General features: G+C 47.3%; 1 protein-coding gene across 3 annotated transcripts in view; it reads right to left on the bottom strand.

Moving 5' to 3' along the window:
- The window catches only part of CFAP54 (cilia and flagella associated protein 54), a 736,502-nt gene that overhangs the window by 553,223 nt on the left and 157,524 nt on the right, over positions 1-25,755 (bottom strand). For all 3 annotated transcript variants that reach the window (XM_063927747.1, XM_063927746.1, XM_063927748.1), the window contains exons 16-17: positions 3,294-3,358; positions 1,777-1,905 (exon numbers count right to left, since the gene is read on the bottom strand). In XM_063927747.1, coding sequence (XP_063783817.1) covers positions 1,777-1,905; positions 3,294-3,358 — 194 coding nt within the window. The remainder of the gene's footprint in view (positions 1-1,776; positions 1,906-3,293; positions 3,359-25,755) is intronic.

Consider the following 25,755-nt stretch of genomic DNA (forward strand, 5'->3'; position numbering starts at 1 on the left):
TGTACTGTACTATACTGTACTGAGTTGCATAATGTGTACTGTCACTGTACTGTACTATACTGTACTGAGTTGCATAATGTGCACTGTCACTGTACTGTACTATACTGTACTGAGTTGCATAATGTGTACTGTCACTGTACTGTACTATACTGAGTTGCATAATGTGTACTGTCACTGTACTGTACTGTACTATACTGTACTGAGTTGCATAATGTGTACTGTCACTGTACTGTACTATACTGTACTGAGTTGCATAATGTGTACTGTCACTGTACTGTACTATACTGAGTTGCATAATGTGTACTGTCACTGTACTGTACTGTACTATACTGTACTGAGTTGCATAATGTGTACTGTCACTGTACTGTACTGTACTATACTGTACTGAGTTGCATAATGTGTACTGTCACTGTACTGTACTATACTGTACTGAGTTGCATAATGTGTACTGTCACTGTACTGTACTGTACTATACTGTACTGAGTTGCATAATGTGTACTGTCACTGTACTGTACTACACTATACTGAGTTGCATAATGTGTACGGTCACTGTACTGTACTATACTGTTCTGAGTTGCATAATGTGTACTGTCACTGTACTGTACTATACTGTACTGAGTTGCATAATGTGTACCGTCACTGTACTGTACTATACTGTACTGAGTTGCATAATGTGTACCGTCACTGTACTGTACTATACTGTACTGAGTTGCATAATGTGTACTGTCACTGTACTATACTGTACTGAGTTGCATAATGTGTACTGTCACTGTACTGTACTATACTATACTGTACTGAGTTGCATAATGTGTACTGTCACTGTACTGTACTGTACTGAGTTGCATAATGGTTACTGTCACTGTACTGTACTGTACTGAGTTGCATAATGTGTACTGTCACTGTACTGTACTATACTGTACTGAGTTGCATAATGTCTACTGTCACTGTACTGTACTATACTGTACTGAGTTGCAGAATGTGTACTGTCACTGTACTGTACTGTACTATACTGTACTGAGTTGCATAATGTCTACTGTCACTGTACTGTACTGTACTATACTGTACTGAGTTGCATAATGTGTACTGTCACTGTACTGTACTGTACTATACTGTACTGAGTTGCATAATGTGTACTGTCACTGTACTGTACTGTACTATACTGTACTGAGTTGCATAATGTGTACGGTCACTGTACTGTACTGAGTTGCATAATGTGTACTGTCACTGTACTGTACTGTACTATACTGTACTGAGTTGCATAATGTGTACGGTCACTGTACTGTACTGTACTGAGTTGCATAATGTGTACTGTCACTGTACTGTACTGTCAACAATGTGCATAATGGAATTTAAGGCACTACTATGGTTCATAAAATAGACTAGGGCACTGCTATAAGGCATACAGTAACATTAATTAAGGCACTACTATGGTTGTGAAAATGAACTAGGGCACTATTATTGGACATAAAAGTAACAACTGCCAGAGAGAGTGGCTCTCTAGAAGCACTGGGACAGGAGCCCCTTGAAATTGTTGCTATGGGGCCCACAAGTTCTGGCTGCACCCCTGGTCAGATGGTACATGGTCCACCAAAGTTTTGAAAAATCCTTGTGTAAGAAAATATATTTTTTTCTTCTGAAATACATTTTTTTTTTATTTGTTAGATAAAATCAATACAAGAAGTCCTGAGTAAGTCTTTTAGGCAACTTTTTTACACTTAACTCTTCAAAGATGGCATTTTAATAGCCCTTTTGACATATCCCTTAAAGGTATCTTACCATTGTGATATAATGGTCAACTACTGACATGTATTGTGGTATAGCGCCTTGTGACCGTGAAACAGACAATCCTTTAATTGCCTTGTCTAAAGTTTCATATGCAAAAATCAGCTGCCTAACTGGGCTTTTCTGTAACGAAAATAAATGAAATAACACATTTTACAATTGAATATGTAATAAAAAACTTCAAACACACAAAAGTGACATGTAATGCATGGTAATTTAAGGCTTCTTATGAGCGCTAAAACAAAACAGTATTTCAGGATAAAATCTCATCTCAAATTTAAATGAACATGGGGTTGTTCCTAAGTAAAGGTTTTAGACCCTATAAGAAATCCTAAGAAGTTTATGGAACGTTTGCAATCTTGCAAAACTAAATTTAAATTTCCTTTCTGGGACTGTTTCTAAAGACCACGAAAGCAGACAAACACCTTAGCATGCTCTTGTGCGCATAAAGAAGTATTTCAGGACCACAGATTGGGTGTTTCATAAATAACCCCATCCATTTCAAAGCAAAGTTGACAATTCAGAAAGTAATAAGAGACCTATTCTCAATATTGAAACAAGTTTCCCCAACAATTGTTACATTTATTGTCCACTTACCAATTGACAAATTGGATTTCCTAAAGCAGAATTGCTAAATTAATTTCTCTCTGACCCATGTGATTAATTTATTTTCCTGGGTTCCCGTCCCTCATGCCCTATGCAATAAGATTAATAGGCCTATTTGTCCCAACAGCACATTTCAATAAAATATAAAAAAAATAATTGTTTTTTTTTTTAGAAAAAGCCTGTAGGAAAGCTTACTTTTGTTTTGAGAGATGGACCTACTATATGCTGCATTGTCACAGACTTCCTGCTGCGGTCTCAAGAATCACTTTCAAGCTGGAACTACTGTACATCCCCACTACCTGAAACCCCTGGCCACACACTAATGTTATTCCTCTGAAAGTAGAGCTAACAATGCTAATTAGGTATAGTTAATTAATTACTGCGCTCTTTGCCCTAACACTGAGGGTGATTCACTATGGATCACTTAAGCGATCCTATGTGCAGTTCCCTTATGTTCGGAGACTGCACACACGCAGGATCCATTCAGGCCATGTCCAGAATGGATCCTGCAATCTTTTCTCTGCCTGCATTCGTGGGGAGGGAAGGGGGCGGGGACGGCCGGTGTTCAAGAAAACGGGCGTGTCGCCCCCATTTTCCGGGAGTGGCGAGGCCAAGGACTGCGTCGCGAGAAGCATTTACCTTGGCCCCGCAAGCCGCACTCTGACAGCAAGGCTGAGAAAGCTGAAGCTTACTCAACCTGCCGTCGCAGATGAACATCGCGACTGATCGCATCGCACATGCAGGGAGGAAGTGGTATGCATTTGCAAATGAATCAGACCCATAGTTTAACAGTGACTTAATTCTGTATTGGAATAATACCATTCTGCCAACCTGTATAAATATTATTATCCTTATTTACTCAGCACCAATATATTACACTGTACAGATAAAATTAGTCTCTTCACCTTTAAATAAGTAGGTTTAGTTCTTGCATTTGTCAGGGTCAGATTTACATTTTCATGTGACCTATCTGCAAGGGAAGAAAACGTACATCTATTATTTTCTGTTCTTGCTATGTTGGAAAAATGCCTTATACTGAACAAACTAAAGAAAATGCAAACTGAGAATTATGGTTAATAAAGCTTTACAAACAAATTAAAATGATTACAATGATTATCGTAAAAACAAACCCTTAGGATAAAATAACAATATTACAACACATTATTTTATTCATACATTAACATCGCGTAGGTAAGTCTTTTAAACAGTAAAGCTGTATACACAAACAACGGTGATAATTTACTTAAATCTCCATTACTCCTCAACATTTTAATGATTCTCAATATGTTAAATAGCTTCATTCAAAACATACAATACAAAACAATCAAAACCACTCTGTATAATATTATTACTTAGGTATTACAATCAGTAACCATGGCAATATTTAGATTAAGTTAATCTTCTTTAGATGCTTCATTATACTCCTTACATAGATATATGCAATCACAGTTTATTATCAACGTTCACAAAATCTTCTCTGTATTTGTCCCTTATATGTGTACTGTGTGTAATTTTATCCTATGTGATAGGAGTCAGTACAATAAGCTGTGATGTGCCAGATGTTCCTGACAAACACACTGTGCTGACTTTGTTTTGCATCTGCATAGATGTGCAGGAAAATCGGCAATGAAGTGGCTACTGTAAGTGGGAAATATGTGTACAGTTGAGCATTGCGGTGATGTTCGGTGGCGCCTTCAGCCTCAAGGAACTGACTGCAGAAAATGTAAACGTTAAACACCACTTGTAGACAAATTTATATTCCAACCAGATCTGTTTGTTGTCTAAGCACAATGAAACTAAATGTGCCTGCTGCGAAGGTTGTGGTTCCTGTATTGAACTGTGGTACTCTTTTAATCTGTTTCGTGACCACATTTACGGTCATTTCAAATATATTAGGTTGGACAAACTATATCAATTCATGATGTTATTACTCTTGTACTGGTTGCTGCTATTTTAATGTTAAGTGATGTTACCTTGATCTTGCTAATGTCACAGTATTGTTCCTTTACAAAATGTAATAAAAAAAACTTTGTGTTAAAAAAGAATGTTCTATAATGTGTACAGTTGGTCCTTTATTGCTTTGTGGCAGCTGTGTTATATAGCTTTGCTCTTGTACGAACCATAAATGTAAATAAAAAGAGAAAAAGCAAATGAATCATTTATCTCTACTGAATTCAAGGTGGCATATCAAACAGCACTGCTGCCCACATGGTGTGGGCATTCTGGCCATTCCTCTTGGTCTTGGACCTTGCAGCGACTAACACTGTAGATTTTTCTTTGCATCCTACACAGGTGCACAGAATATCTGCAAAGTTGAGGAAACATAATGGGTCTAACTCAGGTCACTATGCGCAAAGTACAGATGTTCCATATTTTGCGCATGTGCAGTACGGGTCCTGCATCATCCGAAGCAGAACAGCTGCAGATGTCAGTTGATTGACAGTCTGCAACCCTTTGGCCATAGCCTATGTTTCCCAAACTGGAGGCATGTCACATTAATTTTGTGGGAAGGCCGAGGCCAGGTCTCTGTCTTCCAATGGAGATTTCCTGGTACTTATGTAGGAGCTGCGGCAGCCGGCTTGCATGACCCCATGGCCAACGGTGGCGCAGGTAATCCGGTCCTGTGCCCTTGGACAACCACAATTTTACCAATGTACAGTTCATCAGGTTTTGCAAGGGTTTCCGAATAAATATATATATATATATATATATATATATATAACAAGAAAGTCTGGCACTTCCTCCTGGGCAAACTGAGCAAAGCTATATACTGTATATATATATATATATATATATATATATATATATATATACACAAACACACACACACACACACACACACACATACAGTGTACATATATACAGGTTGAATATCCCATATCCAAATATTCAGAAATACGGAATATTCCGAAATACGGACTTTTTTGAGTGAGATAGTGAAACCTTTGTTTTTTGATGGCTCAATGTACATAAACTTTGTTTAATACACAAAGTTATTCAAAATATTGTATTAAATTACCTTTAGGCTATGTGTATAAGGTGTATATGAAACCAGTGGCGGATCCAGGGGGGGGCACCCAGGCACGTGCCCCCCCTGTCATTTAGAAGATTCAACGGAGTCAGGTGCCGTTGTTTCCCGTTCCGCTTGTACAAGTTCCACTCAGCTACTTTGAGAGCCGAGGATTCGGGAGCCACCGAGCGCTGTGCCCCTCAGCATCAGCGCGCTGGCTCCTCCTGCTGTGTGACCTGGTGCCGGTGGTGATCTCCGTGCTCTGGTCGCAGTCCCGCGGATGTCACGTGGTTTCCGGCCGCGACACAGAGCCTGACTGGGGAGCCGTCTGCGCAGTGCAGTGTGTGCGGGACTCGGGAGTGCAGGGAGGATGCGGCTGTCATTGTGCAGGTGGGCGGGAGAGCAGCAGGCGCCGCGCAGCAGGGTGCATAGAAGAGTCTAACTATGTGGCCCAAAATACAGTGGGAAGGGGGGATAGTGTATTAATGTTTTAACATTCTGTGGCTGTGTTTGTGTGTATATGTGTGTGGGTGCATATGTGGTTGTTTGTATATATGTGCTGTGTGTGTATATGTGGCTGGTTGTGCTTATGTGACTGTATACTGTATATGGCTGTCTGTATATGTGACTGTGTGTGTACTGTACTGTATATGGCTGTCTGTGCATATGTGGCTATCTGTGTATACTGTATCTGGCTGTCTGTATACAGTATGTGACTGTGTGTGCATATGCAGCTGTCTGTGTACACGTAAACTGTATGTGACTGTGTGTGTATACTGTATGTGGCTGTCTGTGTATAAGTGACTGTGCATATGTGGCTGTGTGTATATGCGACTATATGTGACAGTGTGTTTACTGTATCTGGTTGTCTGTGTATATGTGACTGTGTATGTATACTGTATGTGACAGTCCGTGCATATGTGACTGTGTATTGTATGTGTGTCTGTATCTGTGCATATGTGGCTGCGTATATGAGATCGCGTGTGCATATGTGACTGTGTGTGTGTGTGGCTATTTATGTGTGTGGCTATGTATGTAATTGTGGCTATGTGTGTGTGGCAGGTCCCCTACCAGGCCTGTCCCCGCACACTCGCCCTGTCCCCTACCAGGCCTGTCCCTGTACACACACCCTGTCCCCTACCAGGTCTGTCCCCGCACACTTGCCCTGTCCCCGCACACTCGCCCTGTCCCCTACCAGACCTGTCCCTGTACACACACCCTGTCCCCTACCAGGTCTGTCCCCGCACACTTGCCCTGTCCCCCACCAGGCCTGTCCCCGCACACTCGCCCTGTCCCCGCACACTCGCCCTGTCCCCTACCAGGCCTGTCCCCGCACACTCGCCCTGTCCCCTACCAGACCTGTCCCTGTACACACACCCTGTCCCCTACCAGGTCTGTCCCCGCACACTTGCCCTGTCCCCTACCAGGCCTGTCCCCGCACACTCGCCCTGTCCCCTACCAGGCCTGTCCCTGTACACACACCCTGTCCCCTACCAGACCTGTCCCTGTACACACACCCTGTCCCCTACCAGGCCTGTCCCTGTACACACACCCTGTCCTCTACCAGGTCTGTCCCCGCACACTTGCCCTGTCCCCTACCAGGTCTGTCCCCGCACACTCGCCCTGTCCCCTACCAGGCCTGTCCCTGTACACACACCCTGTCCCCTACCAGACCTGTCCCTGTACACACACCCTGTCCCCTACCAGGCCTGTCCCTGTACACACACCCTGTCCCCGCTCACTCACCGTCCCCGCACTCTCATCCTGTTACTCATTGTCCTTGTACTCCATGCCCCCAGCGTGAAGAAAACGAGGGCGTGACTCATGGGTATGGCATTCTCTGTGAGGCCAAACCCCTTGTTACAAAGCCACACCCCTTTCACAGGAGCACATGTGCCGAACCCCCCCCCCCTTCCTTCCCCTATTGTGGTGCCCCCCCTGTCATTTTGTTCTGGATCCGCCCCTGTGTGTATGTATACTGTATGTGACAGTCCGTGCATATGTGACTGTGTATTGTATGTGTGTCTGTATCTGTGCATATGTGGCTGCGTATATGAGATCGTGTGTGCATATGTGACTGTGTGTGTGTGGCTATTTATGTGTGTGGCTATGTATGTAATTGTGGCTATGTGTGTGTGGCAGGTCCCCTACCAGGCCTGTCCCCGCACATTTGCCCTGTCCCCTACCAGGCCTGTCCCTGTACACACACCCTGTCCCCTACCAGGTCTGTCCCCGCACACTTGCCCTGTCCCCGCACACTCGCCCTGTCCCCTACCAGACCTGTCCCTGTACACACACCCTGTCCCCTACCAGGTCTGTCCCCGCACACTTGCCCTGTCCCCCACCAGGCCTGTCCCCGCACACTCGCCCTGTCCCCGCACACTCGCCCTGTCCCCTACCAGGCCTGTCCCCGCACACTCGCCCTGTCCCCTACCAGACCTGTCCCTGTACACACACCCTGTCCCCTACCAGGTCTGTCCCCGCACACTTGCCCTGTCCCCTACCAGGCCTGTCCCCGCACACTCGCCCTGTCCCCTACCAGGCCTGTCCCTGTACACACACCCTGTCCCCTACCAGACCTGTCCCTGTACACACACCCTGTCCCCTACCAGGCCTGTCCCTGTACACACACCCTGTCCTCTACCAGGTCTGTCCCCGCACACTTGCCCTGTCCCCTACCAGGTCTGTCCCCGCACACTCGCCCTGTCCCCTACCAGGCCTGTCCCTGTACACACACCCTGTCCCCTACCAGACCTGTCCCTGTACACACACCCTGTCCCCTACCAGGCCTGTCCCTGTACACACACCCTGTCCCCGCTCACTCACCGTCCCCGCACTCTCATCCTGTTACTCATTGTCCTTGTACTCCATGCCCCCAGCGTGAAGAAAACGAGGGCGTGACTCATGGGTATGGCATTCTCTGTGAGGCCAAACCCCTTGTTACAAAGCCACACCCCTTCCACAGGAGCACATGTGCCGAAACCCCCCCCCCCCCCTTCCTTCCCCTATTGTGGTGCCCCCCCTGTCATTTTGTTCTGGATCCGCCCCTGTATAAAACATAAATGAATTGTGTGAATGTAGACACACTTTGTTTAATGCACAAAGTTATAAAAAATATTGGCTAAAATGACCTTCAGGCTGTGTGTATAAGGGCCCTCATTCCGAGTTGTTCGCTCGCAAGCTGCTTTTAGCAGCATTGCACACGCTAAGCCGCCGCCTACTGGGAGTGAATCTTAGCATCTTAAAATTGCGAACGAAAGATTCGCAATATTGCGATAAGACATCTCTGTGCAGTTTCTGAGTAGCTCGAGACTTACTCTGCCAGTGCGATCAGTTCAGTGCTTGTCGTTCCTGGTTTGACGTCACAAACACACCCAGCGTTCGCCCAGACACTCCTCCGTTTCTCCAGCCACTCCCGCGATTTTCCCAGAAACGGTAGCGTTTTTTCCCACACGCCCCTAAAACGGCCTGTTTCCGCCCAGAAACACCCACTTCCTGTCAATCACATTACGATCACCAGAACGAGGAAAAAACCGTGAGTAATATTCCTAACTGCATAGCAAATTTACTTGGCGCAGTCGCAGTGCGAACATTGCGCATGCGCATTAAGCGGAAAATCGCTGCGATGCGAAGAAAATTACCGAGCGAACAACTCGGAATGACCACCAAGGTGTATATGAGACATAAATGCATTCTGTGCTTAGTCTTAGGTCCCATCGCCATGATATCTAATTATGGTATGTAATTATTCCAAAATACGGAAAAATCCGATATCCAAAATACTTCTGGTCCCAAGCATTTTGGATAAGGGATACTCAACCTGTATATGTATACAGTATTGTTCTCATTTTCTCCTAAAATTGTATTATATTAACCGCACAGATTGTGATTTTTCTGATGAAAGCTTAGCTGAAACAAAATGTCACCGCTTGGGAAAAAGACTGATAAGTATCGATCTAGTCACTTCACATATTGTACGATATGGATAAAACAATAGATAAAATTGCTGAAGACTGAACACAAACATGTGCTTTGATCAGATTTATATACAAATAACAGAAATTGTAGTGCTAGAAGCAAACTATCACTATTTCCACAGGTCTGTTTTATATTTCAGCTTGTACAGATAATGCTAAATGGTTTATTTTACAAGGTCTTCTTAATCAGATTCACCACACTCAAAGTTCAGTGTGTCCCTGTGGGTTAATTGTCCTGTTGTCTGCGGAATATCCTTATGGCAGAAAACTAATTTCCGCCACGGTCAAAGGGTCCTAGTTCAAATTCACTTCAGCAGTATGTTTAAAAGAGCTCACAAACCCATTCTTTCTCACTGCTGTGAATGCGCTGTCTGTTAATTAAATCCATCCTTGCATTTACCTACCAGCCTACATTCCCTTGGTACTGTGTGCAGAAATTCCAGACTGTGCGACAGCAAACTCGAACACATATGTAAGTATAGGGTAGTTGTGGTCATCTTCATTAGCTATAGGATTACATTCATACAGGAGTCAGGGATGCAGTCAATTGACCTACAATCAAAATCCTGACGGTCAAAATACCGACAATCATTGACCGACAGTCAAAATTTCGACAAGGTCAAAATCCCTACATGGTCAAAATACCGACATTTAAAATGTCTACAGATCAAAAAGTCGACATGAGTTTTTTGTGATTTTTTCATTGAAACCGACTTGTTCTTACTTTACCATCCCAGTGGACCTGGAGGGGGAATATAATAGTGTTGCGAGCGTAGCGAGGCACCGTGCCTGAAGCGCGAGCCATGCGAGGGGACGCGGTACACTTATACGGTGTCCATGTCGACCTATGTCAATATACACACCGTAAAACAATGAAAAATTTGTGTCGTCTTTTTCACCTTTCAACATTTTAAATGACAGAATTTTGACCTTGTCGGTATTTTAAATGTCGGTATTTTGACCTTGTCAGTATTTTGATCCTGTCTGGATTTTGACCGTCAGTCAATTGTTGTCTGTATTTTGACCACCGGGATTTTGATTGTAGATATTTCATACTAAACTCGGTAGTCATATGTTTAACTGGACCATTCAGGCCACTCTCTTTCAAGAACAAGTGCAGGCACACTTTCTATAAAAGTGTGGTCTAATTACATGGGATCCCAGAAATTGTCCTACACTGAAAGCCTTTATGTAATTCACTATTTGTCTACAAAATATATAATAAATTCCCAGCAGTGCGAGTCTCTGCATTGCAACGCGTTAGAACTAGATAAGAGTCTAATATGCTCATGGCTGTTGAATCCTATGACAGTGCTTTCCAAACTGTGTGACGGGGTGCCCCGAGGTTCTTGAAGGGATGCCTTGAGTTGGTGGTCCAGGATCATTTAAAATCAGTGGTGCAAGTAGAAAAAATGTCTTACAGGTACTGTGTGCACGCGCCAAAAATGGGTGTGGCCAAATGCCACATGGGGCATGACCAACAAAAATGGGGCGTGATACACATATGGGGGGAGGGGCAGATACACATATGACCCCAATAGTGCCAGATACACGTTGCCCCACAGTGCCAGATATACATTGCCACACAGTGCCTGATATACATTGCCTCACTGTGCCAGATACACATTGCCTCACTGTGCCAGATACACAAATGCCCCCAGAGTAACAGATATACATTGTCTCACAGTGCCAGATACACAAATGCTCCCACTGTGTCAGATATACATTGCCCCCCAGTGCCAGATACAGAAATGCCCCCACAGTACCAGATATGCTCCCAGTGCCAGATACAGAAATTCCCCCAGTGCCAGATACACATGTCCCGCCAGTGCCAGATTTGCCCTCAGTGTCAGATACACATGTCCCGCAGTGCCAGATACACATTGTCCCACAGTGTCAGATACACAAATGCCCCCAGAGTGCAAGATATACATTGCCTCACAGTGCTAGATACACAAATGCCCCCACTGTGTCAGATATACATTGCCTTCCAGTGCCAGATACAGAAATACCCCCACAGTGCCAGATATGCCCCGAGTGCCAGATACACATGTCCCCCCAGTGCCAGATATGCCCTCAGTGTCATATACACATGTCCCCACAGTGCCAGATATGCCCCCAGTGCCAGATATGCTCCCAGTGCCAGGTATACATGCCCCCCCAGTGCCAGATACACATGTCCCTCCAGTGCCAGATATGCCCCCAGTGCCAGATACACATGTCCCTCCAGTGCCAGATATGCCCCCAGTGCCAGATATGCTCCCAGTGCCAGGTATACATGCCCCCCCCAGTGCCAGATACACATGTCCCTCCAGTGCCAGATATGCCCCCAGTGCCAGATACAAATGTCCCCCCAGCGCCAGATATACCCCCAGTGCCAGATATGCTCCCAGTGCCAGGTATACATGCACCCCCCCCCCCACGCTGCTCACCGCTGCTGCCGTCCTTTGTGTGTGTGCTGCGCCTCTCCTTCCCCTCAGTCTCCGGCGGGTGCAGTCACCGTCGCTGATGCGAGTGGAGGAGAGCGCAGCCTGCGCCTCTCCTGCCGCTCAGTGTCTTCGTTCAATTCAGCGCCGATCCGTGAGCCAAGCACAGCTCGCGTCCGGCAGCCTTGGCTGCCGGTCCGCGGGCTCTGATTGGCTCACGGGCGGTGCTGAATTGAACGAAGACACTGAGCGGCAGGAGAGGCGCAGGCTGCGCTCTCCTCCCCTCGCATCAGCGACGGTGCGGCGGTGAGCAGCAGATAGAGGGAGGGAGGGAGGGACGGAGCGTTGAGGAGCGGCGGCCCGTCGGCGTGGGTACGGCGTACCCACGGCTAAATTCTTAAGGGTACACCGCCCGTACCCGCACACTTGCACCGCTGTTTAAAATTATTTATGTGTCGAAGTGATAGGCAAAACCAGTGTTAGTGGCTGTCAATCATAAAACACGTCGACAATCAGAAGCACAACTGTACACCACCACAGAACTGCACCTATGGATGATAGGTAGGCACAATTTACTTAAGTTAATCTTTTTTTCCAAAATTTATCATTAGAAAACATTTCTCCTAAAGGTTCCATGAAAAAAAATGTGCCGTGATTAAAGGAAATTTTAGAACCAGTACCCAATTGCAATGGCAGAGGCCTCTCACAAACCATAAACCCCAAAACAGTTGGAGGATATATCTTACCTCTTTTACTACGTCGAGATGCAACAACCCCACCAAAATGCATATGCAAAAACTGAAAAGGCTATGTGACTCCCACCAAACGCCACAGGACATACAGTAGACCTCCTGCTAAAAGCTCTGCTGGCACCACAGGAATATGGAAGGTACCATTCTGCATGTCTGCCCCATCCCTGCACCCTGGAGGAAGGTGTATGCTCTTATTACAGATGCTATAAAGTTTACACCTAACCCTGGCCCAGTGCGGGCCTTAATTCATTGGTAGCCCCTTGCATTCCCAAAACGGACATCTATGTCCTTGGGAATCCCCCTGCTAATGGACCAGACCCTAAATCTACTGTTGTTGTTTTTTGTGTGTATTTGCATGTACTCTGCCTTCAGGCCTACCTGAGTCACACTTATGACAGCCTGTCCCCTCCCTTCCTCATTCCACTTATCCAGAGCATAAGGAGGCTGAGAACTGGCCCTCAGTGAGATCACAAAAAAATATATGCCTTACCATTAAAGATCAGATAGCAGGCAAATGCCTGACCCAGATGGTATATTACCCCACAATCTGCACTCATTCTTCAATGCCTGAGGCGTGCACTTCAGCTCTACATACAGGGGGTGATTCAGACCTGATCGCTGGGCTGATAACTTTGCTGTCCTGCGTTCAGATAGTCTCCGCCCCCAAGGAGGGTGTTTATTCGCTGTAAAAGTGTGCAATCCTATGTGTATGCAGAGCTGCTAAAATCCACTTTGTGCAGTCTGTGCGCAACCCAGGACTTACTTCTCCAGTGCAATGAGGACAGGCTGATCGGGGCCGGTGCGGACGTTGGACACCCTCCCTGAAAATGCTTGGACACTGCGTTTTTCCAGACACTCCCTGTAAACGCTCAGACGCCACCCACAAATGGCCTTTTCCTGTCAATCACCTTGTGAATCACCCATGCGATCGGAGTTTTCGCACCATCCAGTCGTTGACCGGCGATGCCCGTTGTTGTTGTCCAACGCGTGTGCGCATTGCGGTACATACGCATGTGCAGTTAGGACCTCATCACGCGATGTGCGAGAACGCACAGCTGTGATCAGGTCTGAATCACCCCCATAATTTGGAAACAGGCATGTGTACTCTATATAGCAAAAAGGTACAGAATGAAAATGAATAATTGACGCAAAACTATAGCTGTTGTATACAACTGTACAACTGTTGTATAACAGTTGCCACCGGGCTCCAGCCCAAAGGAGGCACCTCTCCATTGTCCAAGCAGCGGAAGCCCCTCTGTGTCCTGTACTGATCTGACAAAGGAGCCGAGCACTGTGCAGCTGGGTATGTTCTGGGGCCAGATTAGATGTGATGTGAATGAAAGGGAGGTGCTAGTGCCCTGAAGCACTGATTGCTCCTCTGGTCACTAGTCAAAAGGGACATACTACTAGCAGCGGTTCCCCTTAATGAGGGGGCGGGATGGTGCGATCAGGAGTGCCTTCTGCTTATCATAGTACTTCCAGTGCCTTAATGCATATTGCAGAGAGGTAAGCTTTTGGGGAGCGGAGGCCAGGGATGTATTAGTGGTAACTGGGAGTACTAATACCACTTGCTGTAGGGATAGAGGTACTGTTTATTTAAGTGTTTTTTTTTTTTTTTGGGGGGGGGGGGGTTGTTTTTTTGGAAGGGAGCAGGGCAGATAGAAACCTAGATATAGAGGAACATGTGAGGAGGGTAAACAGGGTGGATAATCTTTCAATATCTTATATTACAAGAATTATTTATATTACAAAATATATACTAAAATAATTTATATTACAGTGGCCTCCAGCATTCATTTCAAATCTACATCTCTAAATTTCCACTACAGCATCTGTCTATCTTTTCATAATTTAGTCCTGTTCATAATTCAGTCCTGCCTAGGGATCATTGACATCTCAATTCTGCTCTGGGTGGCGGACCAAGCAGTTGTCCTGAGGCGTAGGCGCCTCAAGATGCTGGACCAGTGCCACATCTGAACAGGGACCAGGGTTACATATTTGCCATTCACCTGTATTTCTCTTCCCCAAGGCGTCACTCGGGCCCATCTCAATATCACTTGGGCCAACATCATTTGGGCCTGATAAGACCATCACTTAGGCCCGATAAGAACATCACTTGACCCCGATAAGAACATCACTTAGCGGGAGGTTTGTTGGGGCTTGGAGTGGGATGGAGTGGAGAGAGCTAGGGTACGGTCAATCGGCTCCTAATTGTGATGTTGCAGGCTGTGCTTGTGAAGTGACAGTTTGTGCTTTGTCTGTCTACACTTTTTCTTTCCAAGTTTTGATAAATCTCACCCTCTGGCCCATAAAAAAATCACTAGGGACCATAAGATGATCACTTGGGTCAATGCAGTCAACTTACTGCATTGTCTACTAATACTGTCAGACTACTATTAAACACCTTGCTAATATTTAAAAAAAAAACTAAAAAAAAGAGTAATACAGGAGTTATTACTAGCTCTATCTACAGCTGGCATTGAGAGACAGTGATGTGACGGATAATTCTTTTCAGGTACAGGTAAAATACTATTGCACCAGGTACATATTATTGGAGCAGAAATGCTTTCTTAATTATTAAATTGAGTAAATTGGCATAAATGACAATCTGCAAACTCTGTGCTCCTGTACTCCATACTGGACACTCTCCCAGCAGGACCTTGGTTACCTGGCTGAGTTTCTGTCTGACAATCTTCCTGACGCTGCTGAAGGCCAGGGCTCTGTTCCCTGCTCCCCGCTGACCACCAGATGACTAAACCACCATCTCTGTACCATTTTTACAAGGAGCTGGGGCACATACCCCAAATCCAGTACAATCCCAGTAAATCCGGTATGTGGCATCCCTACCCTAGCCCTCACACCAGTAACCTAACTTAAATCTCATGTTAAACATTAATCCTAATACCCTAACACCAGAACCTAACCCAACACTAACTTCAAACCTCTCTAATCATAACCCCTACACAATACTTTAAACCAGAGTTAGAGGCTGCCAATCACAAACATGAGGATAATCCGAGGCACAACTGTCCACCACCACCACATAAGAGAAGCTAAGGATGACAGATAAGCACAATTTACTTAAATTAATAATTTTTCCAACTTTATCAATACATTCTTGGGATGCTGTGAAGACAATGCAGATAATCTAGGGCACAATATTGATTATTAAGCCTATACATGGTGCTAAAATTATTAAAATGTTATATATAATATATCTTTTAAATTGCATGTACATGCAAGGACAGACAAGTCATACATACAGAAAAACTTAGATCTGCAAAAATGTTTAATTCCCTGTTTGACATTTCGTATGTTACTAATAAGCTTTCTGTAGCTAAAAAAATTAAAGGTTGGCAGATGTTCTTTTTCAACTTCACATTAATGTTGAAGGTAATATGTAGCAAGTTCACTTTGGCATCTAAGTCATCTTGTTCTTCACGCAGATTTCAATAATTTGGAGCTGTGAATGTCATTATTCTCAGGAGAAAAAGAAAATTTGTAGTGACATTGGACCTGATTCCGAGGTGAACGTTAATCGTGTTTTGCTGCTATGCAGCGGCACTGAGAAGATATGCAAATGTCGCAGGCACAGTGTGTTGTACAAAGACACCCACTGCGCATGCGTATAAAGAAGCAGCATAGGACGAACATCGGTTGCACCATTGGTTCGCTGAGCAATCCAATGGCAGCTGAGAAAGTTAATCCAAGTAAGATGCCAGGGCCAGAACCACTGCGCTACAAGCTGCAATCGCTGTATACGACGTGCCCACAAAATTGTTGCATCATGCCTGTGTTTGAGTAACTGGATCCCTGTTACGCCAAATTGTCACTATCTGTCAATCGCTCTGCGTCCTACTCAGGGCCGGTGCAAGGTCTCTCTGCACCCTAGGCAAAGCTGCAGTCTAGCACCCCCTAACCTGCAAAGCCACCACCACCTCTCATGAATTGCATTGTTATACATATACAGAGAAAAGGGACAACACTCAGTGCCGTAACTAGGTGTGTGCCCACAGCGCACATGCACTAAAGGCGCACCATCGGCAGCACCCCCCCACCCCCACCGCTCAGCCAGCTCCAGGGATCATGTATCTGACAGCGAAAGGGGAAGTGCGCGCTGCCACAGGCGGTCAGCTGGAGGCGGGGTCTCCTCTTCTAACCGGCCTCTACATGCACCTGCTCGGGATCCCAGAGACACTGCTGTCGCTCCACCCTAGCGAGACCCGCCGGCCCCAGCCCGTCTGTCAGCAGTGAGGGGAGAGCAGGAACGGGCGCAGCGGGAGGAGAGGGAGCGGAAGAACCGGCTGCAGCTCTACGTCTTCAAGCAGCCCACCGACATGACATGGAGGCAGCAAAAGGTGAGCGGGCACCGTCGGCGGGATGCTCTCTGCACGGGCGGCAACTTCTCACCACTTGCACATCCAGCGGCTCGAACGTGTCCCTGCCTGGGGTGCTGTGGCAGTGAGGGCATCATACAGGTACAGTAGCTGTGGGCATGTAATATATAAGGTGTGCTGTGGGCATGTAATATATAAGGTGTGCTGTGGGCATGTAATACTGTATATAAGGTGTGCTGTGGGCCTGTAATATATAAGATGTGCTGGTGTAATATATAAGGTGTGCTGTGGGCATGTAATATATAAGGTGTGCTGTGGGCATGTTATATATAAGGTGTGCTGTGTGCATGTTATAAGGTGTGCTGTGGACATGTAATATATAAGGTGTGCTGGTGTAATATATAAGGTGTACTGGTGTGCTACTGTGCATGGTGCTGTGGCAGTGAGGGCAGCCCCGTCTGGGTTGTGTCATTATACAGGTAGCTATGGGCATGTAATATGTAACGCAGGTGAATAGGTCCCAGAAGGAAGCAGCTCATGTGCTGTAGGACGCAACGTGTAAAAAGAGGGACTGGCTGCCGTAATGTGTAAAAAGGGGACGCTGTCTGCCGTAATGTGTAAAAAGGGGACACTGTCTGCCGTAATGTGTAAAAAAGGGACGCTGTCTGCCGTAATGTGTAAAAAAGGGGCGCTGTCTGCCGTAATGTGTAAAAAGGGGGACACTGTCTGCTGTAATGTGTAAAAGGGGCTCTACCTGGTGTAGTGGCGCTACTGTGCACCGTAGTATGAATTGGTATTATTTTGTGGCCACACCCTTCCCCATGAAGCCACACCCCTATATATTTTTCGCGCGCCTGCGGCGCGCACTGCCCCTGTCTTGCATAGGGGGGGTGCCAATGCCATTTCTTGCACACAGCGCTAAAATGCCTAGTTACGGCACTGACAACACTCAAGGACTTTTAAAGTGATAAAGTATATTGTCAACGACTTTGTTCACAATATACAATATACTTTCACTTTAAAAGTCCTTGAGTGCTGTCAATTCTTTATATACTGTGGGGATATTTAATTGGGGCTGGGTACAGGATGCCGCTGTCAGAATACCGACAGCTGCATCCCGTCCACCAAAATACCGACATTTTGAATGAAATTAATAATAAGAATTTACTTACCGATAATTCTATTTCTCGTAGTCCGTAGTGGATGCTGGGGACTCCGTCAGGACCATGGGGAATAGCGGCTCCGCAGGAGACAGGGCACAAAAGTAAAAGCTTTAGGATCAGGTGGTGTGCACTGGCTCCTCCCCCTATGACCCTCCTCCAAGCCTCAGTTAGGATACTGTGCCCGGACGAGCGTACACAATAAGGAAGGATTTTGAATCCCGGGTAAGACTCATACCAGCCACACCAATCACACTGTACAACCTGTGATCTGAACCCAGGTAACAGCATGATAACAGCGGAGCCTCTGAAAAGATGGCTCACAACAATAATAACCCGATTTTTGTAACAATAACTATGTACAAGTATTGCAGACAATCCGCACTTGGGATGGGCGCCCAGCATCCACTACGGACTACGAGAAATAGAATTATCGGTAAGTAAATTCTTATTTTCTCTAACGTCCTAAGTGGATGCTGGGGACTCCGTCAGGACCATGGGGATTATACCAAAGCTCCCAAACGGGCGGGAGAGTGCGGATGACTCTGCAGCACCGAATGAGAGAACTCCAGGTCCTCCTCAGTCAGGGTGTGCCCCTGACCAAGTATCAGCTCGGCAAAGTTGTAAAGCCGAGAGCCCTCGGGCAGCCGCCCAAGATGAGCCCACCTTCCTTGTGAAATGGGCATTTACATATTTTGGCTGTGGCAGGCCTGCCACAGAATGTGCAAGCTGAATTGTACTACACATCCAACTAGCAATCGTCTGCTTAGAAGCAAAAGCACCCAGTTTGTTGGGTGCATACAGGATAACAGCAAGTCAGTTTTCCTGACTCCAGTCGTCCTGGAAACTATATTTTCAGGGCCCTGACAACATCTAGCAACTTGGAGTCCTCCAAGTCCCTAGTAGCCGCAGGTACCACAATAAGCTGGTTCAGGTGAAACACTGACACCACCTTAGGGAGAAACTGTGGACGAGTCCGCAGCTCTGCCCTGTCCGAATGGACAATCAGATATGGGCTTTTGTGAGACAAACGCCGCCAATTCTGACACTCGCCTGGCCGAGGCCAGGGCCAACCGCATGGTCACTTTCCCTGTGAAATATTTCAAATCCACAGATTTGAGCGGTTTAAACCAATGTGATTTGAGGAATCCCAGAACTACGTTGAGATCCCACAGTGCCACTGGAGGCACAAAAGGGGGTTGTATATGCAGCACTCCCTTGACAAACTTCTGGACTTCAGGAACTGAAGCCAATTCTTTTTTGGAAGAAAATCGACAGGGCCGAAATTGGAACCTTAATGGACCCCAATTTGAGGCCCATAGACACTCCTGTTTGCAGGAATGCAGGAAACGACCGAGTTGAAATTTCTTCGTGGGGCCTTCCTGGCCTCACACCACGCAACATATTTTCGCCACATGTGGTGATAATGTTGTGCGGTCACCTCCTTCCTGGCTTTGACCAGGGTAGGAATGACCTCTTCCGGAATGCCTTTTTCCCTTAGGATCCGGCGTTCAACCGCCATGCCGTCAAACGCAGCCGCGGTAAGTCTTGGAACAGACATGGTACTTGCTGAAACAAGTCCCTTCTTAGCGGCAGAGGCCATGAGTCCTCTGTGAGCATCTCTTGAAGTTCCGGGTACCAAGTCCTTCTTGGCCAATCCGGAGCCACGAGTATAGTTCTTACTCCTCTACGTCTTATAATTCTCAATACCTTGGGTATGAGAAGCAGAGGAGGTAAGACATACACCGACTGGTACACCCACGGTGTTACCAGAACGTCCACAGCTATTGCCTGAGGGTCTTTTGACCTGGCGCAATACTTGTCCAGTTTTTTGTTCAGGCGGGACGCCATCATGTCCACCTTTGGTCTTTCCCAACGGTTCACAATCATGTGGAAGACTTCCCGATGAAGTCCCCACTCTCCCGGGTGGAGGTTGTGCTGAGGAAGTCTGCTTCCCAGTTGTCCACTCCCGGAATGAACACTGCTGACAGTGCTATCACATGATTTTCCGCCCAGCAAAAAATCCTTGCAGTTTCTGCCATTGCCCTCCTGCTTCTTGTGCCGCCCTGTCTGTTTACGTGGGCGACTGCCGTGTTGTTGTCCCACTGGATCAATACCGGCTGACCTTGAAGCAGAGGTCTTGCTAAGCTTAGAGCATTGTAAATTGCCCTTAGCTCAGTATATTTATGTGGAGAAAAGTCTCCAGACTTGATCACACTCCCTGGAAATTTTTTCCTTGTGTGACTGCTCCCCAGCCTCTCAGGCTGGCCTCCGTGGTCACCAGCATCCAATCCTGAATGCCGAATCTGCGGCCCTCTAGAAGATGAGCACTCTGTAACCACCACAGGAGAGACACCCTTGTCCTTGGAGATAGGGTTATCCGCTGATGCATCTGAAGATGCGATCCGGACCATTTGTCCAGCAGATCCCACTGAAAAGTTCTTGCGTGGAATCTGCCGAATGGAATCGCTTCGTAATAAGCCACCATTTTTCCCAGGACTCTTGTGCAATGATGCACTGACACTTTTCCTGGTTTTAGGAGGTTCCTGACTAGCTCGGATAACTCCCTGGCTTTCTCCTCCGGGAGAAACACCTTTTTCTGGACTGTGTCCAGAACCATCCCTAGGAACAGCAGACGTGTCATCGGAAACGGCTGCGATTTTGGATATTTAAAATCCACCCGTGCTGTCGTAGAACTACTTGAGATAGTGCTACTCCGACTTCCAACTGTTCTCTGGACCCTGCCCTTATCAGGAGATCGTCCAAGTAAGGGATAATTAAGACGCCTTTTCTTTGAAGAAGAATCATCATTTCGGCCATTACTTTGGTAAAGACCCGGGGTGCCGTGGACAATCCAAACGGCAGCGTCTGAAACTGATAGTGACAGTTCCGTACCACGAACCTGAGGTACCCTTGGTGAGAAGGGCAATTTGGGACATGGAGGTAAGCAACCTTGATGTCCAGGGACACCCTATTGGTTCGCTATCACTGCTCTGAGTGACTCCATCTTGATTTGAACCTTTGTATGTAAGTGTTCAAAGATTATCCATTTAGAATAGGTCTCACCGAGCCGTCCGGCTTCAGTACCACAATATAGTGTGGAATAATACCCCTTTCCTTGTTGTAGGAGGGGTACTTTGATTATCACCTGCTGGGAATACAGCTTGTGAATTGTTTCCAATACTGCCTCCCTGTCGGAGGAAGACGTTGGTAAAACAGACATCAGGAGCCTGCGAGGGGGAGACGTCTCGAATTTCCAATCTGTACCCCTGGGATACTACTTGTAGGATCCAGGGGTCCACTTGCGAGTGAGCCCACTACGCGCTGAAACTCTTGAGACGACCCCCCACCGCACCTGAGTCCGCTTGTACGACCCCAGCGTCATGCTGAGGACTTAGTAGAAGCGGTGGAGGGCTCTGTTCCTGGGAATGGGCTGCCTGCTGCAGTCTTCTTCCCTTTCCTCTATCCCTGGGCAGATATGACTGGCCTTTTGCCCGCTTGCCCTTATGGGGACGAAAGGACTGAGGCTGAAAAGACGGTGTCTTTTTCTGCTGAGATGTGACTTGGGGTAAAAAAGGTGGATTTTCCAGCTGTTGCCGTGGCCACCAGGTCCGATGGACCGACCCCAAATAACTCCTCCCCTTTATACGGCAATACTTCCATGTGCCGTTTGGAATCTGCATCACCTGACCACTGTCGTGTCCATAAACATCTTCTGGTAGATATGGACATCGCACTTACTCTTGATGCCAGAGTGCAAATATCCCTCTGTGCATCTCGCATATATAGAAATGCATCCTTTAAATGCTCTATAGTCAATAAAATACTGTCCCTGTTGTTACAAACCTGCAGCGGCCGCGGCGGCCGCGCTTGTCCCTACGGGTGGTCTGGTCTGCCCGGCGCCTCGTTCCCCCTGGCGGTCTCCGGATTCAGTGGCGGGTCGGCGCTGCTCCCCGGCGGCTTCCCGGAAGCAGGGACGCCGCCATCGCAAGTGAGGGCAAGCAGGCGGAGCAGGTCTGACGTCACCTGCCTGCTCCGTCAATCAGGCTGGGGCGGGGAGTTTAAAAGCGGATACCAGGCAGAGATCCGGTGCCTGAGTATCTTCGTTTCTCCTTCGGAAGCTGTGATTCCCGTGCCTCCAAGCTCGTCCTGTGCCTCCAAGCATCCTGTACCTCCAAGCATCCCGTGCCTCCAAGCACCTCCGTGCCTCCAAGCACCTCCGTGCCTCCAAGCACCTCCGTGCCTCCAAGCACCTCCGTGCCTCCAAGCACCTCGTGCCTCCAAGCACCTCCGTGCCTCCAAGCACCTCCGTGCCTCCAAGCACCTCCGTGCCTCCAAGCACCTCGTGCCTCCAAGCACCTCCGTGCCTCCAAGTACCTCCGTGCCTCCAAGTACCCTCGTGCCTTCAAGCACCTCCGTGCCTCCAAGCACCTCGTGCCTCCAAGCACCTCCGTGCCTCCAAGCACCTCCGTGCCTCCAAGCACCTCGTGCCTCCAAGCATCTCCGTACCTCCAGGGGCCTCCTAGCACGCCCTGTACTTCCAGCACCTCAGAACCCCAATACCGCGGAGCCTCCGACATCACGGTACCTCTAATATCTCAGTACCCCAGCCTTCAGTATTTCTACGAGTCTTGTCTTACAGGAGACCGTCAAGAACTCCTCTGTGCCTCCCGCCTGCCGACGTAGTCCTGCATGAGGAAGACCTACATCCGGCCATCCCTACTGCGACCCAGTGGCGGTTCCTCTTCCCGGTCATCGGAAGAAGCCCCGAGTCCACAACACTCCCAAACCAGGTCAGTGATAGTATACTCAGGCCTAATGGACTCGGGGATTCGGAACACGGACTCGAGTGCCATCCAGAACCTGGCTTCCCGGGTACAAAGTCAGGAGGCGGCGCAAGGCCAGGTGATGCAGTACCTCCAGCAGTTGTCCGGACGTCTGGATCAGATCCAGGCGTCTCTGGCCTCAGTAATTCCGGCTCCTGCTCCAGTGGTCGCACCAGTTGTCGTTGCCAGTAATGTTCAACCATCGGCTGGTATCACTCCACGTCTTCAGTTGCCTACTCCGTCCCGCTATAATGGGAATCCCAAAAATTGCCGCGGTTTCTTGAACCAATGCGAGGTACATTTCGAGCTACTTGCACACAACTTTCCTACAGACCGGTCCAAGGTAGCATATATCATTTCTTTATTGGAAGGTTCTGCTCTGGATTGGGTGTCTCCACTATGGGAACGGTCCGATCCCATGGTTTCCAACTATACCAACTTCATCTCGTCCTTTCGAAGGATTTTCGACGAACCCGGCAGAATGACCACGGCTTCTTCCGATTTGCTCCATGTTCGGCAAGGCGCCCGTTCCGTGGGCCAGTATGTGGTTCATTTCCAGACCATTGCTTCCGAACTACGCTGGAATAATGACGCCCTGAGAGCTGCCTTCTGGAACGGTCTTTCCGACCGGCTGAAAGATGAGCTGGTTACTAGAGATCTGCCGGATCCATTAGAAGATTTGATTTCTCTGTGCGTCAAGGTGGATCTTCGGATGCAAGAGCGTGGAAGAGAACGTAGCCATTCAGATCGTCCTAGGCTCCGGAATCCTACTCCTAGGCCGGTGGCCTCACCTAGCTCAGATGAGCCCATGCAAATTAACCGCTCCCGACTGTCTCCAGAAGAACGACAGCGTCGTCGTGAGGGTAAACTCTGCCTTTACTGTGGAGCCGCAGATCATTTTCTTAAATCTTGTAAAGTCCGTCCGGGAAACGGGCAGTCCTAGCTTGTTCCGGAGGAGTCAAGCTGGGAGTTGCGACAAAAGCTTCTCCAACTTCGGACTGTTTGCTTCCAGTAACTCTAGTCTCCAACTCAGTCTCCAAGTCTTGTGAAGCCCTATTGGACTCCGGAGCTGCGGGGAACTTCGTTTCTTCCATCTGTGCCCAAAGTTTGGGTTTGAAGTTACGGCCTATCGAGCGGCCAATCTCACTGACGGCTATCAATGGGACTAGAATTGCCAAAGGTCTTATAAGGTGGCGCACGGGGCCAGTTAAGCTGCAGGTCGGGGCTCTACATCAGGAAGATTTGGAACTCTTGGTAATCCCAGAAATGTCCCATGATCTAGTTCTTGGAATACCTTGGCTAAAAAGTCATAATCCCCACATCGACTGGAAGTCGTCACAAATTCTGTCCTGGAGTTCCTTTTGTCACACTAATTGTCTTACTCCTGTCTGTCCGCTCCGTGTCACTTCCAAGACGGATGAAGAGCACATTCCGGAGGCATATCAAGGGTACAAGGACGTGTTTTCGGAACAAGCTGCGGACCTATTACCACCTCACAGGCCTTGGGACTGCTCTATTGACCTTGTCCCAGGGAAGACGCCACCCCGTGGTCGCACATATCCTCTGTCTCTTCCTGAAACCCAAGCCATGTCGGAGTATATTAAGTCCAATCTGCTCAAAGGATTCATTCGCCCCTCTTCCTCCCCTGCTGGTGCAGGCTTCTTTTTTGTGAAGAAAAAAGACGGAGGGTTGAGACCATGCATCGACTACCGCGGCCTAAATGACATTACTATTAAGAATAAGTACCCTTTGCCACTAATCACAGAGTTATTTGATAGGGTTCGTGGGGCCCGCATTTTTTCCAAACTCGACTTGAGAGGAGCTTATAATCTTATACGCATCCGAGAGGGGGATGAATGGAAGACTGCCTTTAATACCCGAGATGGGCATTACGAATACTTGGTGATGCCATTTGGTCTTAGTAATGCTCCCGCGGTTTTCCAGGGATTCGTCAATGAAATCTTTCGTGATATGCTGTATCAGAGCGTTGTGGTATATTTGGACGACATATTGATTTTTTCCAAGAATCTTGTCGAACACAGGTTACAAGTCAAAGAAGTACTACACCGTTTACGAGAGAATCATCTCTACGCCAAGCTCTCCAAGTGTACATTTGAAGTAACATCTATTCCGTTCCTCGGTTATGTCATCTCGGGGACGGAGCTTCGCATGGATCCGGAAAAGTTATCTGCCATTCGTGACTGGACTCAACCTCTTTCCCTGAAAGCAATACAAAGATTCCTGGGCTTTGCGAACTACTACAGGAAATTCATTAAGGGTTTCTCCACCATTGTTGCGCCCATTACTGCCCTGACGAGGAAGAGTTCCAATCCTAGTCTGTGGTCCCCGGAAGCCATTTTAGCTTTTTCTCGTTTAAAATTAGCCTTCATGACGGCTCCAGTTCTCAAACAACCAGATTTCGATGAACCCTTCTTCTTAGAAGTTGATGCGTCTTCAGTCGGAGTTGGGGCTGTTCTCTCCCAGTATTCCTCTGATAAGAAACTACATCCGTGTGGCTTCCATTCTCGTAAGTTCTCTCCGGCCGAACGGAACTACACTATTGGAGACCAGGAACTCTTGGCAATCAAGTCTGCCTTGGAAGAATGGAGATATCTTCTGGAAGGGGCTAAACACGTGTTTACTATCTACACAGATCACAAGAATTTGCTGTACATCAAATCCGCACAGTGCTTGAATCCTCGCCAGGCAAGATGGGCACTTTTCTTTTCCCGATTCTCGTTCATTATCAAGTACCGGGCCGGGAGTCTCAATATTAAAGCAGATGCACTTTCTCGTTCACAAGTTTCCTCTGACGAGGATGAACCTCCGGAGCGGGGTTTAATTCTGAATCCAGTTTCTGTCTCTGTTGCTTTAACTAC

Source organism: Pseudophryne corroboree, chromosome 6 (genome assembly GCF_028390025.1).
Source record: "Pseudophryne corroboree isolate aPseCor3 chromosome 6, aPseCor3.hap2, whole genome shotgun sequence".
Classification (NCBI taxonomy): Eukaryota; Metazoa; Chordata; class Amphibia; order Anura; family Myobatrachidae; genus Pseudophryne; species Pseudophryne corroboree.